At 43.1% G+C, this 25565-nt stretch overlaps 1 protein-coding gene across 2 annotated transcripts in view; it reads left to right on the top strand.

Moving 5' to 3' along the window:
* The window catches only part of ZFAT (zinc finger and AT-hook domain containing), a 159371-nt gene extending 134454 nt beyond the window's left edge, over positions 1–24917 (top strand). For both annotated transcript variants that reach the window (XM_049765564.1, XM_049765565.1), the window contains one exon: positions 24406–24917. In XM_049765564.1, coding sequence (XP_049621521.1) covers positions 24406–24645 — 240 coding nt within the window. In that variant the 3' untranslated portion in view covers positions 24646–24917. The remainder of the gene's footprint in view (positions 1–24405) is intronic.
* The last annotated feature ends 648 nt before the right edge of the window (positions 24918–25565 follow it).

The raw sequence follows: 25565 nt of genomic DNA, 5'->3' as shown, positions 1-25565 counted from the left end.
AGTAATTAGAGATCTTGGTATTTGCCAGATCCTAGGACAAAGTTTAGAATAGAGTCTTCCTTTATGGTTTCAGAAGTCCTGCTCTGTCACGGTTGTTGTAGAGTCAGTCTTCTGTAATTAGTGATCTTGGTTTTTGCACAGATCCTAGGATGAAGCCAAGGATAGAGTCTTTCCATATGGTTCCAGAAGTTCTGCTCAGTCATGGTTGTCAGAGTCAGACTTCTGGAATTAGAGATCTTGGTTTTTGTACAAATCCCAGTCCAGGGTCTTTCTTATTGGTCTCAGGAAAGGTTTTGCTCAGTCGTGGTTGTCAGAGTCAGTCTTCTGTAGTTAGCGATCTTGGTTTTTTGCACAGATCAAAGGATGATATGTCTTTTGATTTCATCTTACCATTAGGTGATAAGGAAGGGCAACCTGCTCTTAGATCAAGGTGTTGCTGTTTCCTTGTTATCAGGGTATCACATCAACTTGGGTGCAAGTTGGTGCCAGAGTGGTATTAGGAACTCCTGGGAAGGGGGAATTTGTTTCCTGGTGCTGTTGCAGGGAACTTTATCAGTTTTATAGTTGGGATCTGGGGTTTGGGGTTGGATGGTCACTGTCCAATAGCATGGAGTCTAAGTTGAGTCCCCATGACAAATGTTCAGGGTGGGAGGCGCCCCTGTATTTTAAAACTTATGGATTCTTAACCCTCGTAGATAAGAGCTAATCAAATTTCCCCTTTTATAGTATGCCTATGCAAAAGGGAACCGTGCCGTATTATATTGCTGGCATATTTGGGGGTAAGAATAATGGGTTATATAATCTCTGTGACCTGGTTTTGACCTATGCTTTTATCCCAAGCAAGACATTTTCCTCGAAAATTTCATACTAAGCAGAACCCAAACAAGCAAAATTAAGAAAAATAAAATAAAATAATAAAAAATAAAAAAAAATTTAAAAAGGGATGGAGGAGGCTACCTTTACATTTGGAAATAAACACCCTAAGAGATATAACTATTGAAGTATTAAACATACAAAGAAATATAGATGTCCTCATTGTCTTTTGAGATATTCTGGGGAAGGTGAGGACCAGGGGAACATGTCATGGTCTTGTTGGGTTTGAGAAATGGTTTGCAGCAATAAGGGATCAGGTAGTGTCCTGGAGCTGTGGGTCCTTCTGGAGCTGAATCTGGTAGCATGCAACAGTCCACATTTATGGTGTGTGTGTTTGAGAGAGAAGAAAAACCCCATAGAAATAGTCAGAGGAATGATTAGATCTCTTCTGTTTTTGAGATCTCTTCTTTTTTTTCCTATTTTGGTTTTGGTTTTTGGGCCATACCTGGCAGCACTCAGGAGTGAGTCCTACTCTGCATTCAGAAATTGCTTCTGGCAGGCTCGGGGACCATATTGGATGCCGGATATTGATCCTGAGTCAGTCCCGGATAGGCCCCGTGCAAGGCAAACGCCCTACTGCTGCGCAATCTCTCTTGCTCCAACAGATCTCTTCTTAAGCTCCTGCATAACATGATATGTGTCTTAAGCCAGACCTCCTGGCACCTCAGGAGGGGTCTTGATAGAATGGAATGATATCAGGACAACCTCAGACAGCCATAGATTCCAAATGCTTTCTGAGTATTGCAGGAAGGTGTTCATGATTGTGAGTTGTGTTTCCTTTCTAGGAACTGGATTGATTTACTGCTATGCAGGATCATGATTTATTGAGCCTTACAGGCAATGCAGTGATACATGAGGTTGCAGGGTTTAGGATACAGCTTAGATGTGCTCCAAGGCATTAGTCTGACAGCACAACGAGGGATAAGGCAGATAAGCATCCGATATAGCCAGAGTAAATAGGCATAGAGTGTTTGTAGGGGCAGCAAAGTGCAGCATTCTTCTGGGAATCTTTGTGCTTAATGCAAGCGCAGGTCAAGAGGGAGTGACACTATTTAACAGTATTAAAAACAGAATTTGAAGATATTCCCTAGATGTGTGTCCTAGTCATTGACTTATCTGTCTGGCTCGGTACCAAGCTCACCCAGGCTATTGGTAAATGCAGAATCAGGAGAACCAGTGAATGGCAGCCAGATATCAAATACTCACTTGTCTAGCAAGGGTGAAGGAATTTCTTAGTGAAGATGTACTCTGAATTCAGTTATACTCATGCTTATAATTTTAATAGAGCTATTTTTAATCTGTTGTTGGACATTGGTCTTTTTTCCAGTTGTTGGCTTTTGTGAATAGCACTAGAGTGAACATAGGCGTGCTCTTATCTTTTGGGGCACTGAGGGAAGGGGACCATACTCAGTGGTGCTGAGGGATTGCTTCTTCCTTTATGCTCAAGGGACCCTAGATGGTGCAGGGGATTGACGGTGCCAGGTTGGCTGCATGCAGGGAAGCAACCTTTACCTCTGTTCTATCTCTACTGTCTGTCTCTTGAGTCAGAGCTTCTTTGTTCTTGGAATAGATGACAAGGAGGGGAATTACTCTGTCAGATTTTTAATTTGTTAGTCTTTCTTAGTGGTTGAACCAGACAACATTCCAACGAATAATAATACCTACTTAGTAAATAGGCTTGATTTGTCTTGTCCGATTCAGAAAGCTACACATAATTGTTGATCAGAAAATGGACATAGAATAAAGCTGAGGACATGGTGGGAATTTTGTGTGTGTGTTTTCTGCTTTTATTTTGGAAATGATTACCATTGGGGGGCGGGAATAAACAATTCCTTAGGGTAAGTGCTCTGTGATACTAAGGAGACAACTCAAAGGGCTTAAAGCACGTGATGTGAATGTGTAAGGTTCTGAATTTAATTCCCAATGCTCCATGCTGTCCACCTAGAATTGCTTTTTGGAACATTAGTGGTCCCTGAGTAGCACCAGGCTGAGTATAGCTGGGAATAGCCCTGAGCATTGCTGAAGACGCTTCTTCAAAACAGCTGTGTAACTCAGAATAAATATATTAGGTTTATTGCTTGTTAACATACATTGACTTTTAAGATTTCCGGAGTCAAACAAATTCGTTTGTTTTCTGGGCTGCATCAAAAATAATGGTACTTAGGAACCACCTGGCAGTGCTTGGATAACCAAATGCGTTGCTGGGAATTGACAAAGGTTGGTTTTGTGCAAGACAGATGTCCTACCCACTGTACTATCATTACTCCAGCCCCACACATTCTGACTTGTATTTTGATTGTTTCAGGAGGTTAACCATTTTCAAACATTTATTGCCTATATTAATAAAGAGATGCGCTCTGCTTATAACTTTGCTTTTCTGGCTCGTTGCTGTTACTGCTGACCAAGTATAAGCCGACTCCCCAAATTTTACCCTAAAACCTGGGAAAACTTAGTAATTCAAGTATAAGCAGAGGTGGAAAATGCAGCAGCCACTGGTAAATTTCAAAAATAAAAATATATACCCAAAACAATGACAATAATTGAGGAATCAGTAGGTTTATTTTTTTTTTTAATATTTATTGCTAAAGAAAAACTAAACTACCAACAATAACTTTAACTTCTTGAGCTATCTCTCCAGCCCTTTTCTTATTTTTTTTTCTTATTATTTTTTATTTGGTTTTTGGGCCACACCCTGCGGTGCTCAGGGGTTACTCCTGGCTGTCTGCTCAGAAACAGCTCCTGGCAGGCACAGGGGACCATATGGGACACCGGGATTCGAGCCAACCACCTTAGGTCCTGGATCGGCTGCTTGCAAGGCAAACACCACTGTGCTATCTCTCTGGGCCCTCCTTTTCTTATTTTTAAATGCAACATAAAAAAGATTTGGCCTATAAATTAGGATGTTTACATTTTCACAGACACATGTTTTGTCACATTTAGACTCAATTGTCAGTATTAAAAATATATTACTGGTCTAGGGGTCAGAGAAATAGTCTAATTAGCAGCAGCTTTTGCTTTGCCTACATCTTACCCAGGTTCAACCCCTGGTACCCCATATAGCCCCCAAACCAGCAACTGGAGTAATTTTTGAATGCAGAGCCAGGAGTAATCCCTGAGTATCACTGGGTGTGGCCCCAAAACAAACAACAGCAAAAATTATTGTGGTTGTGATTTGAAGTGTTCAGGAAAAAGGACTCCTTGCATGCCTCCACCATTACCAATAAACGTTGGAAAACTACAAATGCAAAGAATTGTGCATTTGTAAGGACCAATTGGCTTTTATTAAATCAATTTCTTTCTTTGTATTTAATCATTTTTTTAGTTTCTTTTTTTTGAGAGCAAATTTATATTTGATGGATAAAACTGTCTACGTAGATGAAATTAAGACTCGCATAGGAAATATTTGTCATAAGCACCTCAGTGTAAAAATTATTTAAAAGGGGAGAAAGACAAGAAAAATAACAGTGACTTTCACTGTTTGGAGCTAATCATGAGTCACTATGATGTTTGCAGGACTGAAATAATTTGGAAGACTTAAGTAAGTAATACATAAGATTTCATCCTATATTTCATCATGGGATCCCAAATAAATCCTCAGTAAGATCTTCTCTACTAGCTTACAGAATCATGTAGCTGACAGTGCTGTATGTTTGGTCCCTGGGTAAATTAGCTTTATTACCACCACTGAAACAATCACAGTACAGTAGTTTTAAACAACAATAACAACAAATTTTTTTTTTTTTTTACTGGTCTTGGGGTCAGAAGTCTCACATGGTTTTTCTGGAGTTAAAATTGAGATGTCAGCAGAGCTGCATGCATTCTTGCCAGAAGAATTGACTTTCCTTGACTTTTTTTTTTTAATCTCCTAGAGGCCAATGTGCAGTGGCAGGCCCATCTCACTTCCAGCCCATCCCTTGGACGTCTGCTTCCAGTCACCTTTTCTTTTTTATTTCCCCCCCCCCCATTACCCCCATCTTCTAAGGTCCTATGATTATATGGGGTCCCAGTTAGTTCATTTGGATTGCTCCATCTCAAGAATCTTAGTCTCCTTGGCCATATATAGTGTTCTTCTCATGTTCCTCGAGAGCTGGAGTTGGAGTGAGGGCGATTATGCTGCTCTTCACACTGAGTTATAGTGATAAGACAAACCTTTCTCTCAGGAAGCAAATACTCTATTAGGGAAATTATTGCTATTCTTCAGATATTCTTTGAGCTGCTTCATTCAGTCAGGTACTTGTCTCAGCACATAAAATATTTTCGAGGATGAAACAGAGGTATGAGTGCTGGAGATATAATGTAGTGGGTCAGTCACTTACCTTACAGCCAACCCAGCACCTCACATGCCACAAGCACTGTCAGGAGTGAACTCTGAGCAGAGAGCCAGGAGTAAAGCCCTAAGTGTTGCCTGGTATGACCTCACACACACACACAATAGAATATAGCATATGAGAAGTATTAAATAGCTTTCAAATCCATGAATACAAGCAATGCTCAGTCCATTTCCTTATTTAAAAACCTGATGGAACTTTGCTTTAATATAACTACACTTGGATTTAATTGGATTTGGTATGTCAAAAGTATTCATGGAAACTTGAGAAGTAACTGACACAAAGTTTGTATCACGGTTTGTGTCATGGTTTGTGACACAGGCTGCAGAACAGTGTGAATGTTTATGAACTGCAATAACTTAAAAATTGTGGAATATTGGGACTTCTGCAGATATTTTTTTTGCTCTGGTTGACAAAAAGCAATCCATATATTTGATTCATGCCAATATTTGCGACATGCATTTTTATATATTTGTCATAAAATATAAATTGGAAAAACATCAGAAAAACAAAACAGTAACAACCAAAAAATGGTGGAGAACCTTAGATTCCAATTGAGGGAGACAGCTAATCCTCGCCAATTGCAATAAATAATAAAGAGTACACTATGTACAGATGTAGACATAACTTCTTATTTAACCCATTTTATAGTTCAATCAATGCTTTTGCAAACAGTTATATCTACTTTGGTAGATATGACCATTTACACCTGTGGACAGTTTGCAAGGAAAAGTGAGCTTGGACAGACCTGTTTGATATGGGATCTTGTACACTATTGGTCCTCCAAAACCCTTTTGCATTGTCATTTGTGCAAGAGCATTGCCTAGATAGAAGGTTATGAGAAGGTACATCTCAAGTGTGGCCTTTGGTTTGGATGAAGTTTTCTTTTAGCAATCCACAAAGGAGAGCCCAACATGGCCTCATCTCCAGGGTGCGGTAGATGTTGAAGATTTAGAAGACTTCTGGCAAAGTTATAAGTAGAGAGATCTGGAAAACGATATGCATGGATTTCAGAATAGTTCCATTATTATGATTATTATTTGGGTTTTGAGGTAATAGCTGGCAGTGCTCTGGGCTTACTTGTAGCTCTGTGCTCAGGGATCACTCCTGACAGAGCTCAGAGAACCATATGTAGTGCCAGGGATTGAGTTCAGATTAGCTATGTGAAATGCAGGTATCCGATTAAATATGCTTTCTTCATGATTATTTTAAAACAATCACTGTCTTCAGTGTGTTTGATTGTTTTAACTGTACAGCAAGAGACCTGGTCAAATACTCTTTTAATCCTTTAAAAGCATGTGTAAATCCTTTACAGCATGTATACATAGGTTACTCCTAGAACCATATATATATATATATATATATATATATACACTAGAACCATGATGGTGAACCTATGGCATGCGTGCCAGTGGTGGCACGCAAAGGCCTTGCAGCTGGCACGCGGGAAGATCCACAATTAAGATATGCAGCAGTTTGGGCACTCGGGCTCAAAAAGGTTAGCCATCACTGCCCAGAACCACTAAAACACATTACAATAATGTCCTCTGCATTCCTACGTTCATAACAGCACTATTTACAATAGCCAGAACCTGGGAAACAACCCAGATGCCCAACAACAGATGAGTGGCTAAAGAAACTGTGGTACATCTATATAATGGAATACTATGCAGCTATTAGAAAAAATGAAGTCATGAAATTTGCTTATACATGGATGGATTTGGAGACTATTATGTTGAGTGAAATACGTCAGAGGGAGAGAATCAAGAGACAGAATAGTCTCACTCATCTGTGGGATTTAAGAAAAATAAAAGAGAGTATAATAATAGCATCCAGAGACAATAGAGATGAGAGCTGGAAGGACCAGCCCATGGTAACAAGCTTATCACAAGGAGTGGTAACTGCAGTTAGAGAAATAACTACACTAACAGCTACCATGACAATGATAGAGAGAGAAACACAATGATTGTCTTGACTAAAGGCAGAGGGATGGGGGGGCGGGGTTAGGGAATGGGAGGAAAATGGTGGCGCAAAAGTTGCTCTGGTGAAGTGGGAGGGGGTGCATTTATGGCTTAAATCCAATTACGAACATGTTTGTAACCATGGTGTTTAAATGAAGAAATAATTTTCAAAAGATCATGGTATAGGGATCAAGGATATAGCTAAAATGGGGAGAGCATGTACACAGTATGTGTAAAGCTCTGGGTTTGATTCTCAGCACAACCAAAATGTTGCCCCACAACTAAAAATGACCCAAAAAATCATGGTGCAGAGGATAATGATTTACAGGGTGAGGCTGAGTGGAACTATCTCCCCTTTTCCCACAGCCAGAGAGGATTCAATGAAGCTCTTTTTTGTTATCCCTTTAAGCTCAAATAACTGATGAGTTAATGGGTTTTTCTTTGTCTTGCTCCCACAGAGGCCCCTTTTTGATGCCCGCTATAAAGAAAACTCTTTGACATAGTGCTGTTCAAGTGCAGATAACAGGAGAGTCTCCTTTCCTCTCCATTCCCCTTTCCCCTTCAGGGCCTCATTTGACTCCAGATCATATCCTATCAGCGCGTGAGACATTATAATAGCAGATTTCTGTTCTTTCACACCATAATGAGAGAGAGAGCCTAGTATCTGCCATTGTACCATTTATTCTGCTTTCCCATCATGGTTGTCAGCCATTGTTGTGGTTGATCTAAGGAATCTTTCCTAGATTAAGAATCTCTATAATTTTAAAGGAACTGATAGGAGCTGCAGTTTCTATGGTCTGAAACTATTTGAGTTATTGTGAGATGGGACTGTCACATCTGTTTTGGGCTTACTATCGCTGGAGTGTAATTACAGTCATGATGGATTCAAATGCCTTTGGAGCTCTATGCCGGGGAATTACACGTCTTTTAGGGGATCAATTTCATTGTGTATTACAGGGACCAAAGGCAAATAAATGCATCTATCTCCGTGATCTATTGCTAGATTCTTTGCCATCTAGATAAGTATTTTTTTTTACCCTTTAATTCTAAGATCTTTGATTTTTATAAAATACTGAAGCCTCATAACTGCTTTCTTCTATTTTCTTCTCCCCTTATATTGGTTCTGGCTATGATAACCATTTTCCAATTGCACATTTTGGTTAGTAATTTCTTCTGCTTCCTAAAGAATTTTCAGTGTACTTTATTTGCCCTGGGCCTTTGCCAATGTTAGCTGTATAGGTTATATGTACAGGCAACCTATTTTTAGTGTTTTCATACTTTCCATTTATCAAGAGTGTTGGTTTTGCCCTTACTAAGTGGAGCATTTTGACCCTTCGTTCCAGATACAAAAATTCATTTATATCCTAGCAATGGGTTACTCTGCCTTGTCACTTAATTCCCACTCCTGTCCTTTTCTACTAGTTCTTCCTTTGACATTTGAATATGGCCCTTTCTTATATTAAAATCCATTCAGAGGTTTCTGTTTCAAGTATGATTTCTTGGTGACTAATATTCAACATTGAAACCTCTTCAGCTTTTTATTACTTTCCAAGTCTTCTTATTCCATCACAGTGACAGAAAATTTCATTTCTTTGTGAAACTTTAAAAGCAAAAATGGGATCCATGATGTATCTGTAGTCATGTGGAAAATTGTTTGAATAAAACAAAGAATAAAGGCTTTTCTGATTCCATTCCAGTGCTCCTTTTTTCACATACTCTTTAATAACCTTGAAGAGATCAGTCTCTTTAGCTTTGCTTCTCCTTTCTATTGTCTTTCTTTTCTTCAGCCCTTATTTTTCTATTTGCGCCAAGAAACCACAGCTTGGTTAGTGCTCTTCGTAGAATCCCACTTGATTTACATTTTAATACTGTTGAGAGTTGTGTTTTTTGCCTCACCTGACAATGTTCAGTGGTTATTCCTGACTGAGGAATTAGTCTTTTTTTTTTTTTTGGTTTTTGGGCCACACCCAGTAATGCTCAGGGGTTACTCCTGGCTATGTGCTCAAAAGTTGCTCCTGGCTTGGGGGACCATATGGGACACCGGGGGATCGAACCACGGTCCATCCAAGGCTAGCGCAGGCAAGGCAGGCACCTTACCTTTAGCGCCCCTGAGGAATTAGTCTTGGCAGTGCTCAGGGGACCATATAGTGCCAGGGATTGAACCTAGGATAGCCACACGCAAGACAGGAGAAATGTCCTAACCATTATACTCCAGCCCCAATATTTATTGCTATTTGTCTAGCTGTTCATTTCTATCCAATCCAAATCTGGGAATGTGATTTATATTTGATCCTTTCATGACCCATAGCTTCACCTTGTCAACTGAGACCACTTACTTTTTGGCATCTGGAGGACAGTTGTGTTGAAATCACTGCTGAGGAAGCTGTGGTTCTTGGGTTTGTCCCGGGCAGTGCTGCTGTAAGCTGGTTCTTGTTTTGCATGCCCACTGGAACAGTATCCTCTGTCCTGAACAGAGGAATTCCCTTGGTTCACATCAGTTCTCCATTTCTTTTCTATCCAGTGTTGTATGGTAAAATAAATACACACCTTCGCTTCAACCCTCCAGTTATGTCTTACCTCGTTGGCACATCCCTCTTGCTTCTGTTTTTGCTATGGACTCACTTTTCACAGCAGCACCACCACTAGTCTCTGAGACAAGTAGTAGCCTGTGAGATTCAGAATGTGGTGGTCCCTGGTAAGAACTCCCCACCTGGTGAAGACACTTACTAGTCTGTGAGGGGGCCAAAAGTGTCTCTTTGCCCACTAATGTTTTCTAATCTGCAAAATTTGGGAAATTGCAGAACCTATGTAGGAACTAACTTCTAGGTGGCTGTGTGAATGAAGTCGTTGGTGGTGTGCTAGGTATATATATATATATGGTTAAGCCTTCAGTAAGTTGGAGCTTCTGTCTAGATTCAGAAGCAACTCCTTTCTGTGCACCTAGAATGCAGCCATAGTTGTTTCTACTTCTAGAAACTTCTCTTTAGCAAGCAGGTAATGATGCAACTATCCAAGCCCTGTCGTGAGCATTTGGAACCCCAGGCCCAATAAAACATAGGTGTTTTCTGGAAAAGTATGTTGGAGGCTGTTGAAAAAGTATTTTGTTGAAAAGTATTTTGGAGGCTCATCTCAGCCCGTATTTTCCATTTGCAGGAAGGCTCTTGAAGGGTGTGCCACTGTAAACATGCCATGCCTGTTACCAGAGAGGTAGCATGTGGCTGTGTTATGTAAAGCAGCATGTTTGTATATGGAAATAATTAGATCCCACACAGGCTCCTCCAGTGGTTGTGGTGTTCTCAGTAATTGCTCCAGAAAAGGCCCCTGGGGAAGACGGATTTGGAAGATTAAGTCTGTGAGCACATCAAGCAGCCACTTGCCCCAGGATAGGGAGAGTTAGCAGAGAAGTTCTGAGAAACTGGCACACACAGACTCAAGAGCAGGCCAGAAGGAGATGATGGGTGCAAGAAGGAGGGAGGAGGAGAGGTGAGAGAAGCTAGTGAAGAAACACGGTGCTTGTGGACCGACCTTCCAACACAGTACATGCCAAACCGTTGTGCTGGGAGTGAGGCCAGATTGACAGTTCTTTTTGTGTCCCTTCAGACCTGCATTGTCATGACTGAACTTCACTTGACTAATTGGATGAATGATTGAAGTGGTATATGTTGGGCTGTGATCTGTGTTCTTCACATTGGATGTGGACATGCTCCTCCTGGGAAATAGCCATAGCTGTTTCTATTCAGCAAGTAGGTACTGATGCCAGAAACTTAGGTTTCCTCCTGGGTGGGCCAGTATGGCAACTCTGGAGGTATAGGAGAGAGCACTGAACAGCTCTGCCCAGCTCCATTTGCCATGTCCCCTGGGTTTTGTAAAGGCTGCTGATCACTCATGGAAAAAGGAGAGTGGGGAAAAAGTGCGAGAAGGCACAAGAGAGTTGAATTGAGGGGTGGGGTGGGAGAAAGAGTCTTTATCAGTTGAAGGAGATGCTCCCACAGCACAGAGGGCTGGTAGGGGTAGGGAGAAGCTTTCAGGATGGCATAGATTAGCCTGGATCAACCTGATAAATCAGGCTTTATCAGGTACCTGCCTGTTAGTTCCACAAAGTGACTGGCAGTGAAAAAGGTTGCAGCCAGTAAGAGTGTGGTTTTGTGGTAGTTCTATAAGAGAGAGAGTTCTATAAGAGAAAAATAAGATGATGGGAGACATTATGTCATCTTTGCAGGAAAAATGTTGGCCTGATGTGGGGATAGATCATTGCCTTGCTCACTTTCTGTGCATTTGTTTCTTTTTAAAAGGCTTTCAATCTTCACCAAAGTGTGGAATGGTTTCTCTCTGCCTCGGAATTTCTTTTGCTTGCACATAATGCCTTCCTATTTCTTGCCTTCCTGTGTATCCTATTAATGTATTTCCAGAGTGGGGATAGGGCCAGAGAGATAGAACACTAGTTAGGCTGCTTACCTTGCGTATGACTGATCCAGTGGTGAGACCTGCCAGGAGTGATCCCTGACCATAAGGACAGACTTAGCCCTGAGTAACATGCAGTGTTGCCCTCTCCCAAAAGGAATTATTTTTTTTTAAAGATGGGAGGTGAAATACTTTTTTTCTATGTATTAGGCAGAGAGAAACAGTCTCAAATGCAGCCGAAGGAATATGCAGAAACCCCATGAACCCTAGAGCCACCTCACTGTGGAGGGATCTCCCAGCAATGTCCTATTGGGAATATAATGTAGGCTGGACTGCCCGCTGCCCCTCCTCATGGAAGGCCTGACACTTTATAGAAATTTGATATGTATGTGCTTAAAGGTCAAAAAAGTACAGTCTTATCCACAGTAAGCTTGGCTAAATATCACAGGATATTCATAGGCAGCCTGAGGCTAGAACTCGCCCCCTCCCTTGCCTCTCTGAATGTGCTCCCATTCTGTTTGTATCTGGCTTTAAAGTACATCTCGGGAAGAGCACCTTAGCATCCTTCCCCTCAGGAGTTTATTGAGCATCTATTTTAAATTGGATGCTGTGTGGCTGTGAGCTGGAAAAGGAATGGTTATAGCCACAGAGACTGGGTAGTAGGGACCGGCCCTAGAGGAAACTGCAGTCAGCAGATCTTAAACATCTGCACACACATACCCCTATGCCAACTCCTGGCCCCACCACCCACCACTCCTCCATCTTCTCTCAGTTCCCATCTGCTCCCTGAAAGACCACTTTACCCTCCTCACTTTCCCACAGTGGATTGATTCCCTTCCCTCAGAAAATTACTGAGACCACAATAACCACACTAATCACAACAAACTGGAGTGATCTAACTCTGCACCCTATTTTTGTTCCCTAAGAAGCTATCTTTCTGCGCATCTGCCTGGTGAGGGGGTCTGAACCTTTTTCCCCTCCTTGCACCAGAAGATGGGGCCTTTCCTGATGCATCAAAGGTGCCTCTGGCATAGCTGAGAGTTGTCCCTGGCTCATCCCCACTGAATACACTCACCGCCGAGAGGCTTCTCCATTACCTGACACAAAGAATAAGCTTGCTATGTATTCATTTCGCTGGAAGTGTGGTGTAGGGAACCAGGATGCATCTGAGGGTGGCCCGCCCTGATTTTAGCAAGAACTCCTTTAGCACTTGAGTTTTAGACTGTTGAAAGCGGTATTTGCCCATGTGGGTGATGCCACTTTTCGGAGGAAGCTAGACTGATCGTGGGGGACAGGCATAGCTTTAGATGCAGTGGGGTGCCTTTTGTGTATTCATCTAAAGAAGATGGATTTTCAGAAGGGAGTACTGAGTAATTTATTTCCCTGGAGAGGAAGTAGGTTAAATAAGTCAGGTCTTAAGGCATCTGTATAGTAGAGAATAAAGAGTTGTGTGTTGTGTGTTTACAACAAAGAGAAAAATAAGATGATGGGAGACATTATGTCATCTTTGCAGGAAAAATGTTGGCCTGATGTGGGGATAGATCATTGCCTTGCTCACTTTCTGTGCATTTGTTTCTTTTTTAAAAGACTTTAAATCTTCACCGAAGTGTGGAATGGTTTCTCTCTGCCTCGGAATTTCTTTTGCTTGCACATAATGCCTTCCTATTTTTTGGTCCTGTGTATCCTATTAATGTATTTCCAGAGTGGGGTATTTATGATGCTTTTTGAAGCACCACGTTCCTATAGACTGTTTCTTTCCTCTATCAATTTAAAAGAATATTTCTGTTTTGTTTCTGCTGCATCCAGCACCACACTAACCCAGTGTATAAGGGTCAAATTGCTCATTAACAAGAGCAATGGGTCTCCTGGTCCCCTCATTTAAGGATGCAAGAGGATTACATATATATTATAATTCAAATAATGAAAAACTAATCACTTAAAAAAGAATGCTCTTTCCCCCCAAAAGAATCAGCTGCAGGGGCCAGAGAGTTCGTTCTGCTTGAAGGGTACTTGTTATCCACACAGCCAACCCGAGTTAGATCCCCAGCACTTCCTATGGTCTCCTGAGCTCCACCAGGAGGGACTTTGAGTGCAGAGCTAGGAATACCCCATAAACCAAAAACTAATTTTTAATTAAAAATTAAAATATGGTGTTTAATTCTAAGTAAGCTCTGAGTATATCCAGGTGTGACCCCAAGTCCAAAAATTAAAACCAAGATAATTAATCGCAGGAAAGATGTTGGCCTGATGTGGGGATAGGTCACAGATAGTGCAGCAGGTAGGACGTTTGCCTGACATGCAGCCAACCCCCATTTGATCCTTGATATCTCATATGGTTCCCTGAGCCCACTTGGAATGATTTTGAGTGCAAATCTAGGAGTGAGCTCTGAACACCACCAGATGAGGTCCTCAGAATTTTTTTTCTTTTTTTAAATTGAACTACAGTGTTTTATTCTTGTTGTTGGGTTGAATGAGAGTTTTGTCTGCGACCCTCTTAGTATCATGGAGTCTACAGTGAAAGGAAAGGAATGTGGGGTTCAGCCTGTAGGAATTTGTTCTCCAGGCCCCATCCCAAACACCCCCTGTAGGCTCCTTCATCCCAGTCAGCCCTGAGTATCTAGGCATTCAGTCTTCTGCATCGCAAGTTCTTGCAGACCAAGGAATGAGTGGAAGACCCTGCTTCTGTCTCCATCTCTCACCACCTTCTGACACATATTTAATTCTTCTCGGAACCAGGAGAGCTGAGGCGTCATCTGCAATCTCTATGGGAATTCAGGCTCTGAGAAGTGTGGGTGCGTGGTTTGTCAGGAGGGTTATTCAATGAGCAGCTCATCATACAGAGCTGCCCAGACATAGAAACCATTTTCCGTTTGCCTTGCAAAGCAAGTAAGTGCTGATGTTTGTGGCAACACGTCCATCCTTCATCTCCACAAGGAGGAGCGACGCCTTTGCTCTCTCTCATCCCAGTCCTTCAGATCTCTTCTTGAGGTTAATTTTTGTGTTTGATGCCTTCCATTTTTCCCCTTTCCCTTCACGGATGGAGTTAAGGAATAACTACCAGCTGCTGTAGGACTCATATACATGTTTGCCAATGGTCACAATTCTTGGCTGTGGTACTTAGATATTGCAAACATTGTACCCCCTTTTTTGGGTACTTACACTCTTGGCTGTGGTGCAGTGGGAAATCATTTGCAGTGCCAGGGCTGTTCAAATCATGCCAACTGTGTCGGACACCAGGAATTTGAACTCATGACAGTGTGCTTGCCAGTCGGACTCCCCAAACTACTGCATGATCTAATATAACATTATTTTCTGTTGTCTCCCGAAAACCTTTGCCAGCCTTCATATTCTCCATGCTCATTAGACTGAGGCTAAGGAAATGCCTCTTGGGCCTTGCCCCTTGCAGGACAGTCAGGCAGCACCATTTTTTTTTTTTTTGCCTTGAGCTGCCTTCAGATCAGACTTCTAGCACACTGGATTCAGTGTCTGCTCTGCCATATGTTCTTGAGGAAAAGCATTCTCTCGCCCAAAGCACCAGCTAAGGTATTAGCTCAAGATTCTCAGAAGTGTGCAGTGACCCTGCATTTCCTCTTCATAGCCTCCCTCCATTTTGTCAAGACTATGCTTGCTTGTTCTACAGATTCTACTCACGGGTTGAGCTGAGGGTCATGAACAGTGGATCACAGTCTGACCCGTGCACCTGTTTGCTGCTTTATTTTCTAGTATTAAAGGGCAATTTTTTTTCTCACTCCCACAGTATTATTTATTTTTTATTTATTTATTGTTGGGGTGGGTCATATCCAGGGCCTACTCCTTGCTATATGTTTAGATATTATTTCTAGCAGAACTTGGGGAACCATTTGCAGGGCTGTGATCAAACTCCGGTTGGCTGTGTGTGAGGCAAGAGCTTTAACTGCTACATTATCTCCCGCCCCTTTATTTTAATTTTTTATTGTTGTTGTTTTTAATTTGTTTTTGGGCCACAACCAGTAGTGCTCAGGGCTTATTCCTGACTGTGTTCAGAGATCACTTCTGGCAGTTCTCAGGGGCCCATATTGGGTGCCAAACTTTGAACCCAGGTCAGCCAAGAGCCAGGCCAGAGACTTTTGTGTCCAGTACTATTCCTCTTGCCCTGTTGTGGTAAGGGGTGTGCTCAGTGCTTGTGACTGAGATCATGAGATCCCCGATGTTTGGGGAGGTCGGTAGCAGAGGAGCAGATATGTGCAGTTTGAGATTCAGGACCATTCATTCACATATTGGCTGACCTCGTCTGGGGAACTCCAGTATGTCTGGCAGCATGCATTGTTGTGGTCACAGCTGGAACAAAACAAGGACTCAAGCATGAGAGTCCCAGCCCAGCTTCTGTGCTGAGATATTTTCTTAATATCCCCCACAACCATAAGACATGGACCAGGGCATAGAGGCTGTAGTCCCTACCCTCAGGGCTTCACAGTTTTCTAAGGATCTTCCCTCCACCCAAGACACTAGCCATAGCTTGTCCCCATGGTGACTCTGACCATGGCAACTGTACAGTTTGCTAGTCCTTATTTGGTAATTTTGGAGGGAACTTCCACTCTATAGCATGTTTTAAAAGTTAGGCTTCTCTGATGACTATCTATTAGGTGCCAGCCACTGCAAGGTTTTCTAGGCATGCTGACTCTGGGAACCTTAGGGTTTCCCGGATGAGTGAGACAGATATGAGTTCTATGGGAAAGATGAGATCTTCCAGAAGAGAGGTTGGGGTGAAGGTTCCAGGCAGATGCAATAGCAAGGGCAGAAGCTTAAGATCGACTGAGAACATGCATATGCCCAGGAAATTAAGTGGGGTGGGGAAGAAGATGCCAGGTAGGAAACAGGCAGAAATTCATAGCTTTCTTTCTGGGAATTCTCACTTTATCTTCTTTAAAGAAGCAGGTAGAATTTAAACAACAGTTCTTGGGAATTCTTAGAACCTTGAACATTTTTACTTGGTTTCTGACTCCACAATGACCTGCCACTAGTACTCTTTCCACATTACTGACCTGTGGGAATTACTTGCAGGAAATGACGAGCTCAAGGTTCTTGTGGACAGTTTGTAAAACCAGCTGCTGACCACTACCTGTGTTCTGGCTCATGTAGGTTTATTTCTAGAGACTATAGTAGCTGCAGAGAGACAATACCTTGATTATTATTCCTTTTCTCTCCACTGCTGTCTAGCTGTCCATTTTCCCTTTCCTGCTTGCCACTCACATTTTCTCTTCTTTCTGAGCTCCCACCATAAAATGACTGGGTTTATATATATATATATTAAATATTGCTTCCCTTGCTCCTTAGTTGTTTCTTTAATTTGATTACTTGGACCTATGAGGTCACCTGATTGGAACAACCATTAGTTTGCTGATGCAAATAAGGGCAGAGTGGTTATTGACGGACCAGACAGATCAAGCATGCTCTTGGAATGGTTGTAAGATAGTGTCATATGCCTTTAAGGAAGTAGGATTTGTAGGATGACTAATCAATTATGACATAATTGTGATGATGATTATAATGCAAATTTAATGTGTAAGATGATCAGATAGATGTTTGAACCTTGTTTTCTCTTCCCAGTCTCTCTCTCATCGTTAATAGTAGGATATTAGAAACTTTCTGATCCCTAATTTCTCAGAGATAGGGAATGATTGTCCCTACCCTACCTCTTCACAGGTCTCCATGAGAATCATGAGATAAGTAGTTCTGAAGATCCTAAAACATGAAGGACTTACCTGTTGAAGTCATTATGAGATCCTATAATAATGGAAAGGAGGAAGGAGAATACCATAAAATCCATACCAACATGTAGCAATAGCATTGTTATATACATGCACACACAAATCCTCTATCCATATACCTGCTTACATGCTTGCTTACACATGTACAAACATGTCCTCATGTTCACATACACAAATTTACATGCTCACACACTTATACTCCCATGTCTACATATTAATAAACATGCACCCATATACATGCTCACATCGCATGCATCAACACACACATAAACACTTCTATACCCTGCATACATCTCCCTCTTGGAGTGTGGCTTTTACTTGGTTCTTTGCATCTCCAGTGTCTGATCTGCAAGCTTCATGCATCATGTGTGTTCTAGTTGCTTGGACTGAGTCACTTGGCAGCGGTTGTACTCTCTTGAAGGCATTCTGAGTCCTTTCACCTTCCCCCAAGCCACCAGGAGTCTGTCTACCCAGGGCAGTTCCTGAGAACTAATCCCAAGAACAATAGGAGTGCCAATAAATAGGAACAAATAATCCTTCTCTTTGTAACTCTTGGCCCCCAGTGCCTTCCCTTCCAAGGACACTAATAAGAGAGCAATATTCCCCCAAGACACAAGTAGATAAATTAGAGTCTAGTTCAGCTGGCTAGAAAATGGATTTGAGTGGTGAAGCATGCCTGAAGTCATCATTCTGGAGTGGTGGAAATGGCAGTGGGGTTTCTTCCTTCCAAAAATGTTCTAGAAATCCTTCAGACTCCATAGTCCCAAGGGAAGGTATTGGGTACCTTCACAGCACCCCAAAGGAGCAACAGATTGGAGAGGGGGCATTGCAATTGCAGATAACATTTAAGTACGGCTGCTTTGGGAACCATTTTTATTCCAAAAGGTCATAAGTTAAATGGACATTAAACTGGTGCCATCTCCACAGATGGCATTCTGTACTCTTTTAATTTTAGGGCCAACAGAGGTTTCGTATATCTTTATCATTCACTCTTGCTCTGGAGCCAACTTCTAATAGTGTGCCTAGTTTAATCGCTCCTGACTGTTCCAGAGAAATGGAGATGTCAGTCAGGAAACTACAGGCATCTACTTAGCAGATTGAGTTTATGAGCAACTTGGTACCTTTTGTAGTGCCCCTCTGATACAAGAAAATGGCGAATTCCGAAAGTGGAAAACTAATTGCTATGTCTTGGAAGCTCTTGGTGCAGGGCATGATGGACATGTGTAATGTTTATTGCTCTTCTACCAGCAACTCAAAAAAAATGTGATTTTTGATACCCAACTAATAGGAATCCTTCCCCTTCTTCCTGCTGCCATAACAGGATTTAGCCTGGAGGGATAGCTGTTCTTTCCTTAATTGGTCTTTGTTCGATGTCCTTATGTATATCTTGAGGCCCTTCTGATGTCTCTGGGAACCATTGTTGATGGTGCAGTGACTGGGTCAAAAAGGCTGTGTGTAATGAATGGTTGTGTGTGCTGTTACCTGGGGAGAGGCATTTCCTCACACACTCTTCCTGGTACTGTGCAGCTTGCCGGGGATGAGGAGTGAGGGGAGACTAGTTTCTTCTCTGCCCTGTTCATACTCACAGCATGCATGTCTGAGAACCAGTGGCTCAGGGGAGCTCATCATGTTCTTGATACAGAAATACTAGATGCAGGCGGGTGGTGAGAGAACCAGGGTAGGGGCATGGCCCTAGCATCAGATTCTACATGACTGTGAATAGTCATATGGGACCATCTGTTCCTCTGATATGCAGGCCTGGGGCAGCAGCACATTTTGGAATGAATCTCACAGAATAGCTAGAAAGAGTGGGTGCATGGAAGCAATCCAGAATATGGATTCAGAATCCCTCTGGAAGCCCCTCTCTTTGCTCAGAACCCTCTTAAATGCCTGGGTCCTAAAATGATCATGGGTTTAGATTCTAGAGAAACACTTAATGTAGGCAGAACTATGGTTCCCTGCGCCTGATTTAGAGACTAATTTGTATGGCCCTGTGGGATAAGATTTCCTATTAAGTTATTCAGCGTTGCTAATAATTTAACTGGAAGATATATTAGATACAACATTTGGGGGAAATGGAGTCCATATCTCAGGGGGTAATGACACTGTGAAAGCCATATTATTCCTACTACGGAGAACAATTTGTAGTTAATAGATTGAGCTACCAATGTGATCATTTTGAACAAAGTGAGTGGTTGAGAATAACACTTCTAGCTGCATGCTGACTGGGGTAGGGAAAGAGTAGTAATTGAATCCTTGGAGTCTGTGACAGTAACCTCTTCAGTCACTGTCACTCCAGAGCTATGGAGAAAGATCTGTGGATTGACCAATGTCCAGAACAATGTGCAGCTTTTGCTACATTGTGGTTGTCTGATTTTTGTTGTTGTTGTTGTTGTTGTTGTTTTGGGAACTACACTCAATGGCACTTAGAACATACTTCTGGCTATAGACTCAAGGATTCTTCCTGGTGGGACTTGCGGGATCAAACCAAGGTTGGCCACATGTAAGATAGCACCCTACCCATTGTACTGTTGCTCCAGATCTGTAGTAGACACTGGACCACTTGAAGCTTCAGTGTCTATATCATGTTTCCGTGTTGTGAAACAGGAATGGAAATGCTCAGGCTATAAGATATCAGATACAGATGTGATGGGGTTTGGGAGTGTTCAGAAAACTTTAAGGAGTTGGGTGATTTGGGGGGGGTCTTTGGGGATAGCAGAAGAAACACATGACATAAGTCAGAGAACATTAGAATAAATTCTGATTCATTTAATGCTTGCAATGCATGACCGTGGCAGTGGCACAAAAGTATCATGCAAGTGCACACTGCAGAAAGCCCCACCACACACCCGGCCCGTTGCCTTCTGAACCCCTTTCAGCAACATCCTCGTATCAGCTGTACGTAAAGTGGGCATCAGTCCAGGCAGGTAGTGTTCTAGGTGAATCCTCTCAGTGCCCTAGTTTTTTCTGGATTTCCAAGAAAGAACAGAGTAGCAGCCTGTAGCCCCCCCTTTACCCCTGATCTGTGGCACTGCTCTTGGCAGGCTTCTGTGTGACACACATCTACCTGTGACTCCATTTCTACTATATTCTAGTGAATGAAGCCCAGGGGATGAAATTCGAAAAGTTCAATATACCCTCATTAAGTAGTACTAGACGAATAAAATGATAATTTTCCCACACAACTGTGGAGTTGGAAACAGGAGGAAAAAGGTAAAATGGGCAAATAAATATCAATATTTATTCATTTTTTATTTATTTATATTTTTATTTGGGCCACACCTGGTGACACTCAGGGGTTACTCCTGGCTATGTGCTCAGAAATTACTCCTGATTTGGGGGACCATATGGGACACCAGGGGATTGAACCACACTTCATCCTGGGTTAGCTGCATGCAAGGCAAATGCCCTACCACTGTGCCATTGCTTCGGCCCCTAAATATCAGTATCTAAAGGCTAAGGAGTGAAGTAAATTTCTTTATATTATTTTATTGATTCCCAGAGGAGCAATAACAAAACAAGTTAGGGTCCTTCTTTGAAGATAGTTGGTGTTTCCTTCATAAGATAAAGTCTCATGCTTTCAGCTTTTGAGTGATGCTCTTTAAGATCTGAAGTCCAACTTCATTTCACTCCTCACCTTCCATTCCTTCCCCAGTCCTCTCTTCTGTCACCCATGCCCCTTGTACAGACACCCCCTGCATTCTTTCCAAGGGGAGACATGGTCTGGCAGACCCAAGTAGAGCCTGCTATCTCAGTCAGAGCCTTGTCCAAGGGATTGACCATTGGGAAATCGCTGGTCACCATGGCAGGTTTCGGGGCACTTGCCTGGCCTCTGCTTACTTTTTCCACCCTCCTTGTGTTTTCCCACCATGTATGTACAAAGCTGCCTTTCGGTAAGCAGCCTCAGGCCCACAGTTTTTGTATTTACCTGTTTCTCTTGGCGATGACTTCCTTGTTTCAGGTGTCAGCCCTGGTGCTAATCCTGTGTCCCTTGCCAGAGCCAGTTTGCCCTAGAGGCTGTTCAAGGCTTCTGCATTTTTTCTCATCTCTTTCCCTGAGGGATTGTTTGCACCAGGAGGTGCTGAGGCCCTGGCACCCCACTCTGTGGTTTACCACCCTGTCTTTGTGTGGGGACTTAACTGACACTTTAGAGGGAGAAATACACCTCTACTGCGGATTACCTCCCTCCCCCCAACATTCTGTCAGGTATTCTTTCCAAGTGAAATAAATCAATATTTACTTCTAAAGTCTTGGTTCACAGAACATTTTTCCCAGTTAAATGAAATTGAAGCAAACAGCAAAAGAAGGAACAAAGGTCTCAACTACTTCTAGAAAAACAAATTAGGCTAAATATATTCATAGTTTCCATTCAAAATAACATGCTCTTGGTGAATTTTGTTCATCTGCATCTTTCCCAAAGTGAGTGCCTTCTGGTGGGGCAGGGTAAGGGAGGGGGGACTTGGCAGTGCCTCTGAAATACCAGCAGGATTATAACTTTGGGTATAATAGAGGGAATGATTTTCTTTTTTCCTGCTTGTTTGCTTACCTAAAGAGGTAGGTTTCCAGGGGGTGTGAAGTGATTTCTTTTTTTAAAAGGGGGAGGGGGAGGACAAATCTCAGGGGTCCTTTGGGCCACATTAAGTATTACTTTCAGTTTGTAACTGTGGTGTCCACCCCCAGAGACCCCTTTTCTGTTTTCTTCCAAGTCAAACATCCAGCTGCTGTGTCATAGCCCTTCCTGCTCACACATACCCTCGCTGGCCTCAGAAGCTTCATGAACTGATGCTTGCTCTGACCTCCTGAGCAGAACTGCTCTCTCTCTCTCTCTCTCAGACTTGAGGCTTGGCCCTCAGCTTAGACTCAGATCCATGGTCTTCCCTACAGATACCTTCTTTTCCTGCCTGCCTACACCCAATGCTTCTTCCTTGGAGCCTCACCCTACCTGTGCTTGCTCTGTCTACCTACCTGCACTGTGGGGTTCCTCTGTGCTGCTCTCTGGGTCTTGAGGCTGCCCCTTGAGGACTCCCTATGCACCAAGCATTCACCTTATCTTTAGGAAGAGGAGCTTAGGGTCTAGTGGGCAAATGACAGCAGCCAAGGTGATAAGTAACTGAAAAGTCACAGAAAATCTGCTGCTAGGTTTGAGCTTTTTGTTTTATTTGGTATTTTTGGCAGAGACTTCAGTCTCTGTACTCAGGAATCACTCCTGGTAGGCTCAGAAGATCAGTTGGGATGCTGGGAATTGAATCCAGGTTGGCCATATGCAAGGCAAATGCCCCATCCACTCTACCATCTCTTCATCCTTCTGCTTGTAGTTCTGGGAAGTATTGCCTAATAGATGAAGAAAGAGCTCTGAAGGACAGTGATGTACCCACTCTGACAACATTGTCTCATTTCATTCTCCCTACAACTTTTTCAGTGGGCACTGTGTCTTGATTTTACGACTGAGGGGTGAAGGGGTAGCAAGATGTGGCCTAGGCTTCACAGTCAAGAGTGGCAGAGCTGATGTTTGACAGACCCAAAGTTCTTTTCATCCTGACACTTTTCCTCCTGATTAAAAATGCTGGGCAGGTCTCTCGCTCCCCAGGAAACAATCTCAGAGCCCTACTTTTCTTTCTTTTTATTTTTTTTTAAGAAGATTGAGTATTGCACAGTTGAAATCAATTGGTCTGGGTCCCTCTGCAAATGTCCAGGCTTCTCCTTTACCCATATACGATATCACTGTTCTTCTCACATACTCTTTCCATCTAGAGTACAACTTCAGAAATACTAACACGGAGCCTCTTTTAGACTATACCCTAATGATTCTCTGACATAGTCTCCAGACATGGCCACATTCATGTGGCAAGACAACTATATCTCAACTATATTACAAGAGTTCCTGGCATCCCAGCTCTCTGAATCTCTAGCTGTGGCCTCAGTACTCTTGTGTGAGAGTCCTGGGCTCAGCACCTTGTCACTATCTGGAAGTCTGAGCCTTGCCTATATTTTGCCCTGTCTCGGCCTCTAAGGCCTTCCTGTACTTTGCCATGTGTCTAGGAATTGTAAACTTGACACTTGGGCACAATCAAAGTGAAGAGAGTCAAGAGCAGAGAGTGCCAAGAGGGGCCAAGAGTGCTAAGGGTGCCGTGATGGACTGGAGCCTTCGCTTTATCTGCTACTATCGCCCACCCCAGCCATCCCATTATCTGTTGTGACTGGATACCTTTCAGTGGTGACATTTAAAGTGACCAACTAAATTCTTTTGCCACTCTACCATTTTATTCCTACTATATCATTTCCCCAACCTAGGCGTGTGTATCCTAAATTCTTTTAGGGATCAGGGGATGAATGTCCATCTTCTGAAACTACCTTCTGCTGCCATGTGGGCTCTGATTTCCCCTGTCTTTCTCTCCTATTTACTAACTCTTGGGCCGTGTTTGCAGGTTTTGAATCTCAACTCTTTTTCTAGCTCCCCCCCATGTCAGTTCATTCTCTTCCCAGCATCAAAGGCCATTGACATTTAAAATCGGCCAGGGTAGAGTCAGGGATGTGAGGTGTTAACACCAGCTGGAATATGCCTTGTCTGGAATGTGCATATTTGTAGCTACTATGAGAGCCCTGACCTCCTATGAATTCCTCTCATGAAGACTCCCACAGGCCCTGCTGTCCAGTCCAATGGGATCAAGTTTACTTTATGGTCCTCCTTCCAGGTCTGAAGAAGATGTCTTTGCTGAGGGATGACATCTGGTAGAAGTCTCTCTTCCAAGAATGATACTGTCTTCATACAGAGAGTCAGGCTTCCCAGATTAAGCATAAGGCAATGGTCAGGAGAAATTTCCTTTCTTTCTTATTGCAAATTGTACCAGCTAGGAATTCCTCCCCCATTAGCCACACATCTGGACCCCTGAGAATATTGTTTTGCAGTATTGACTTTGCCTCTTTCATCTATAAGAGGGGTTTAAAGCAAGCATGAGCAGTGTTGAGGATGATATGCCGTAGGGACAAGCTCCACCAATGCCCTGGATACTCCTGAAGCCAAAGTGTGATGGTTTGGTTATCACTGTATAACCTGGCAGTGGAACTGATTGTGACCTTTTTCTCGTCCTCCCACAGGTCACCGATGAGGAGCCCACACCCAACCACACGGTCATGATCCAGGAGACCCTGCAGCAGGCCTCTGTGGAGCTCGCTGAGCAACACCACCTGGTGGTGTCCTCAGATGACGTAGAGGGCATTGAAACGGTGACTGTCTACACCCAGGGCGGGGAGGCCTCCGAGTTCATTGTCTATGTGCAGGAAGCCATGCAGCCCATGGAGGAGCAGGCAATGGGACAGCCAGCCCTGGAGCTCTAAAGGACACCTGGGGTCAGAAGCCGGGGTCAGTGGTGCTCGGCTGTTGGCGCTGGAGACACCCATGGCAGGAGCGTGCAGGACGATGCTCTCCATGGTGCCCTCAATGGTGCCCTCCTGTATGCTCTGCTCTGGCAGCCAGATGGGGCTCTCCTTGACCTGCTTTGGGTGGTCAAGGTGGTCAACATCACCAGCGTTCCAGAACCTCTGCCATGGTACAGGTACAAAGCATCTTGCCCTGTCTGCTTCAAAGTAAACTCTTTGGCATCAACTCTCCCCCCCACCCCCGAAATGTGGGCCCACTTTGTATCACCCCCATTGCTTCAAGAGTTAAACTGAGACACGCCTGCTCTCCCACATTGTCACCTCGCCACCATTTTATCAGCATTTTCCCTGCATCACACCCCAACTCCTCCATCCCTATTTGGTGCCAACTCTTCCCCCGGCCTGCTTGGCAGTCTGGTGAAGAGGGATAGCCATCCTAGAGAAAGTGCCCTTACAATTTTTGAATCACCTCTGGAGCAGGGATGGGATGATCAGGGCTCTGATTTTATCACCCAGTTCTGCTTTTTTTCACGGATCAAGGGTGCTTGCTCTCATGTGAGGTAACGTCCCCTTTGCTGATGTCCCCACACCCATACAGGTGGGAGTGACCGCCTGGGACCCTCTGGCTTTAAAAAAAAAATAGAATGCACTTTTGAACTATTCACCTCCCACTTTCAGAAGAAGTGGATAGAGTCAACTCCCACTGCCACAGTAAGCTTCTTTCCTGCGCACTGGTGAACATTCTCCTCCCTGAATTGAAATATTTAATTTGCACCCCAGCCTGAACCACCCCTACCCTGAAAATGCCCAGGCCCTGAAAATGCAAACAATGATGCCCTTCACCCCCTAAAGCTCTGAGCTTCCCTCTGGGGGTACTT

This window comes from Suncus etruscus, chromosome 19 (genome assembly GCF_024139225.1).
Source record: "Suncus etruscus isolate mSunEtr1 chromosome 19, mSunEtr1.pri.cur, whole genome shotgun sequence".
Taxonomy (NCBI): domain Eukaryota; kingdom Metazoa; phylum Chordata; class Mammalia; order Eulipotyphla; family Soricidae; genus Suncus; species Suncus etruscus.
The sequence above is the reverse complement of the archived record's forward strand: the minus strand, read 5'-3'. Positions and strand labels throughout refer to the sequence as shown.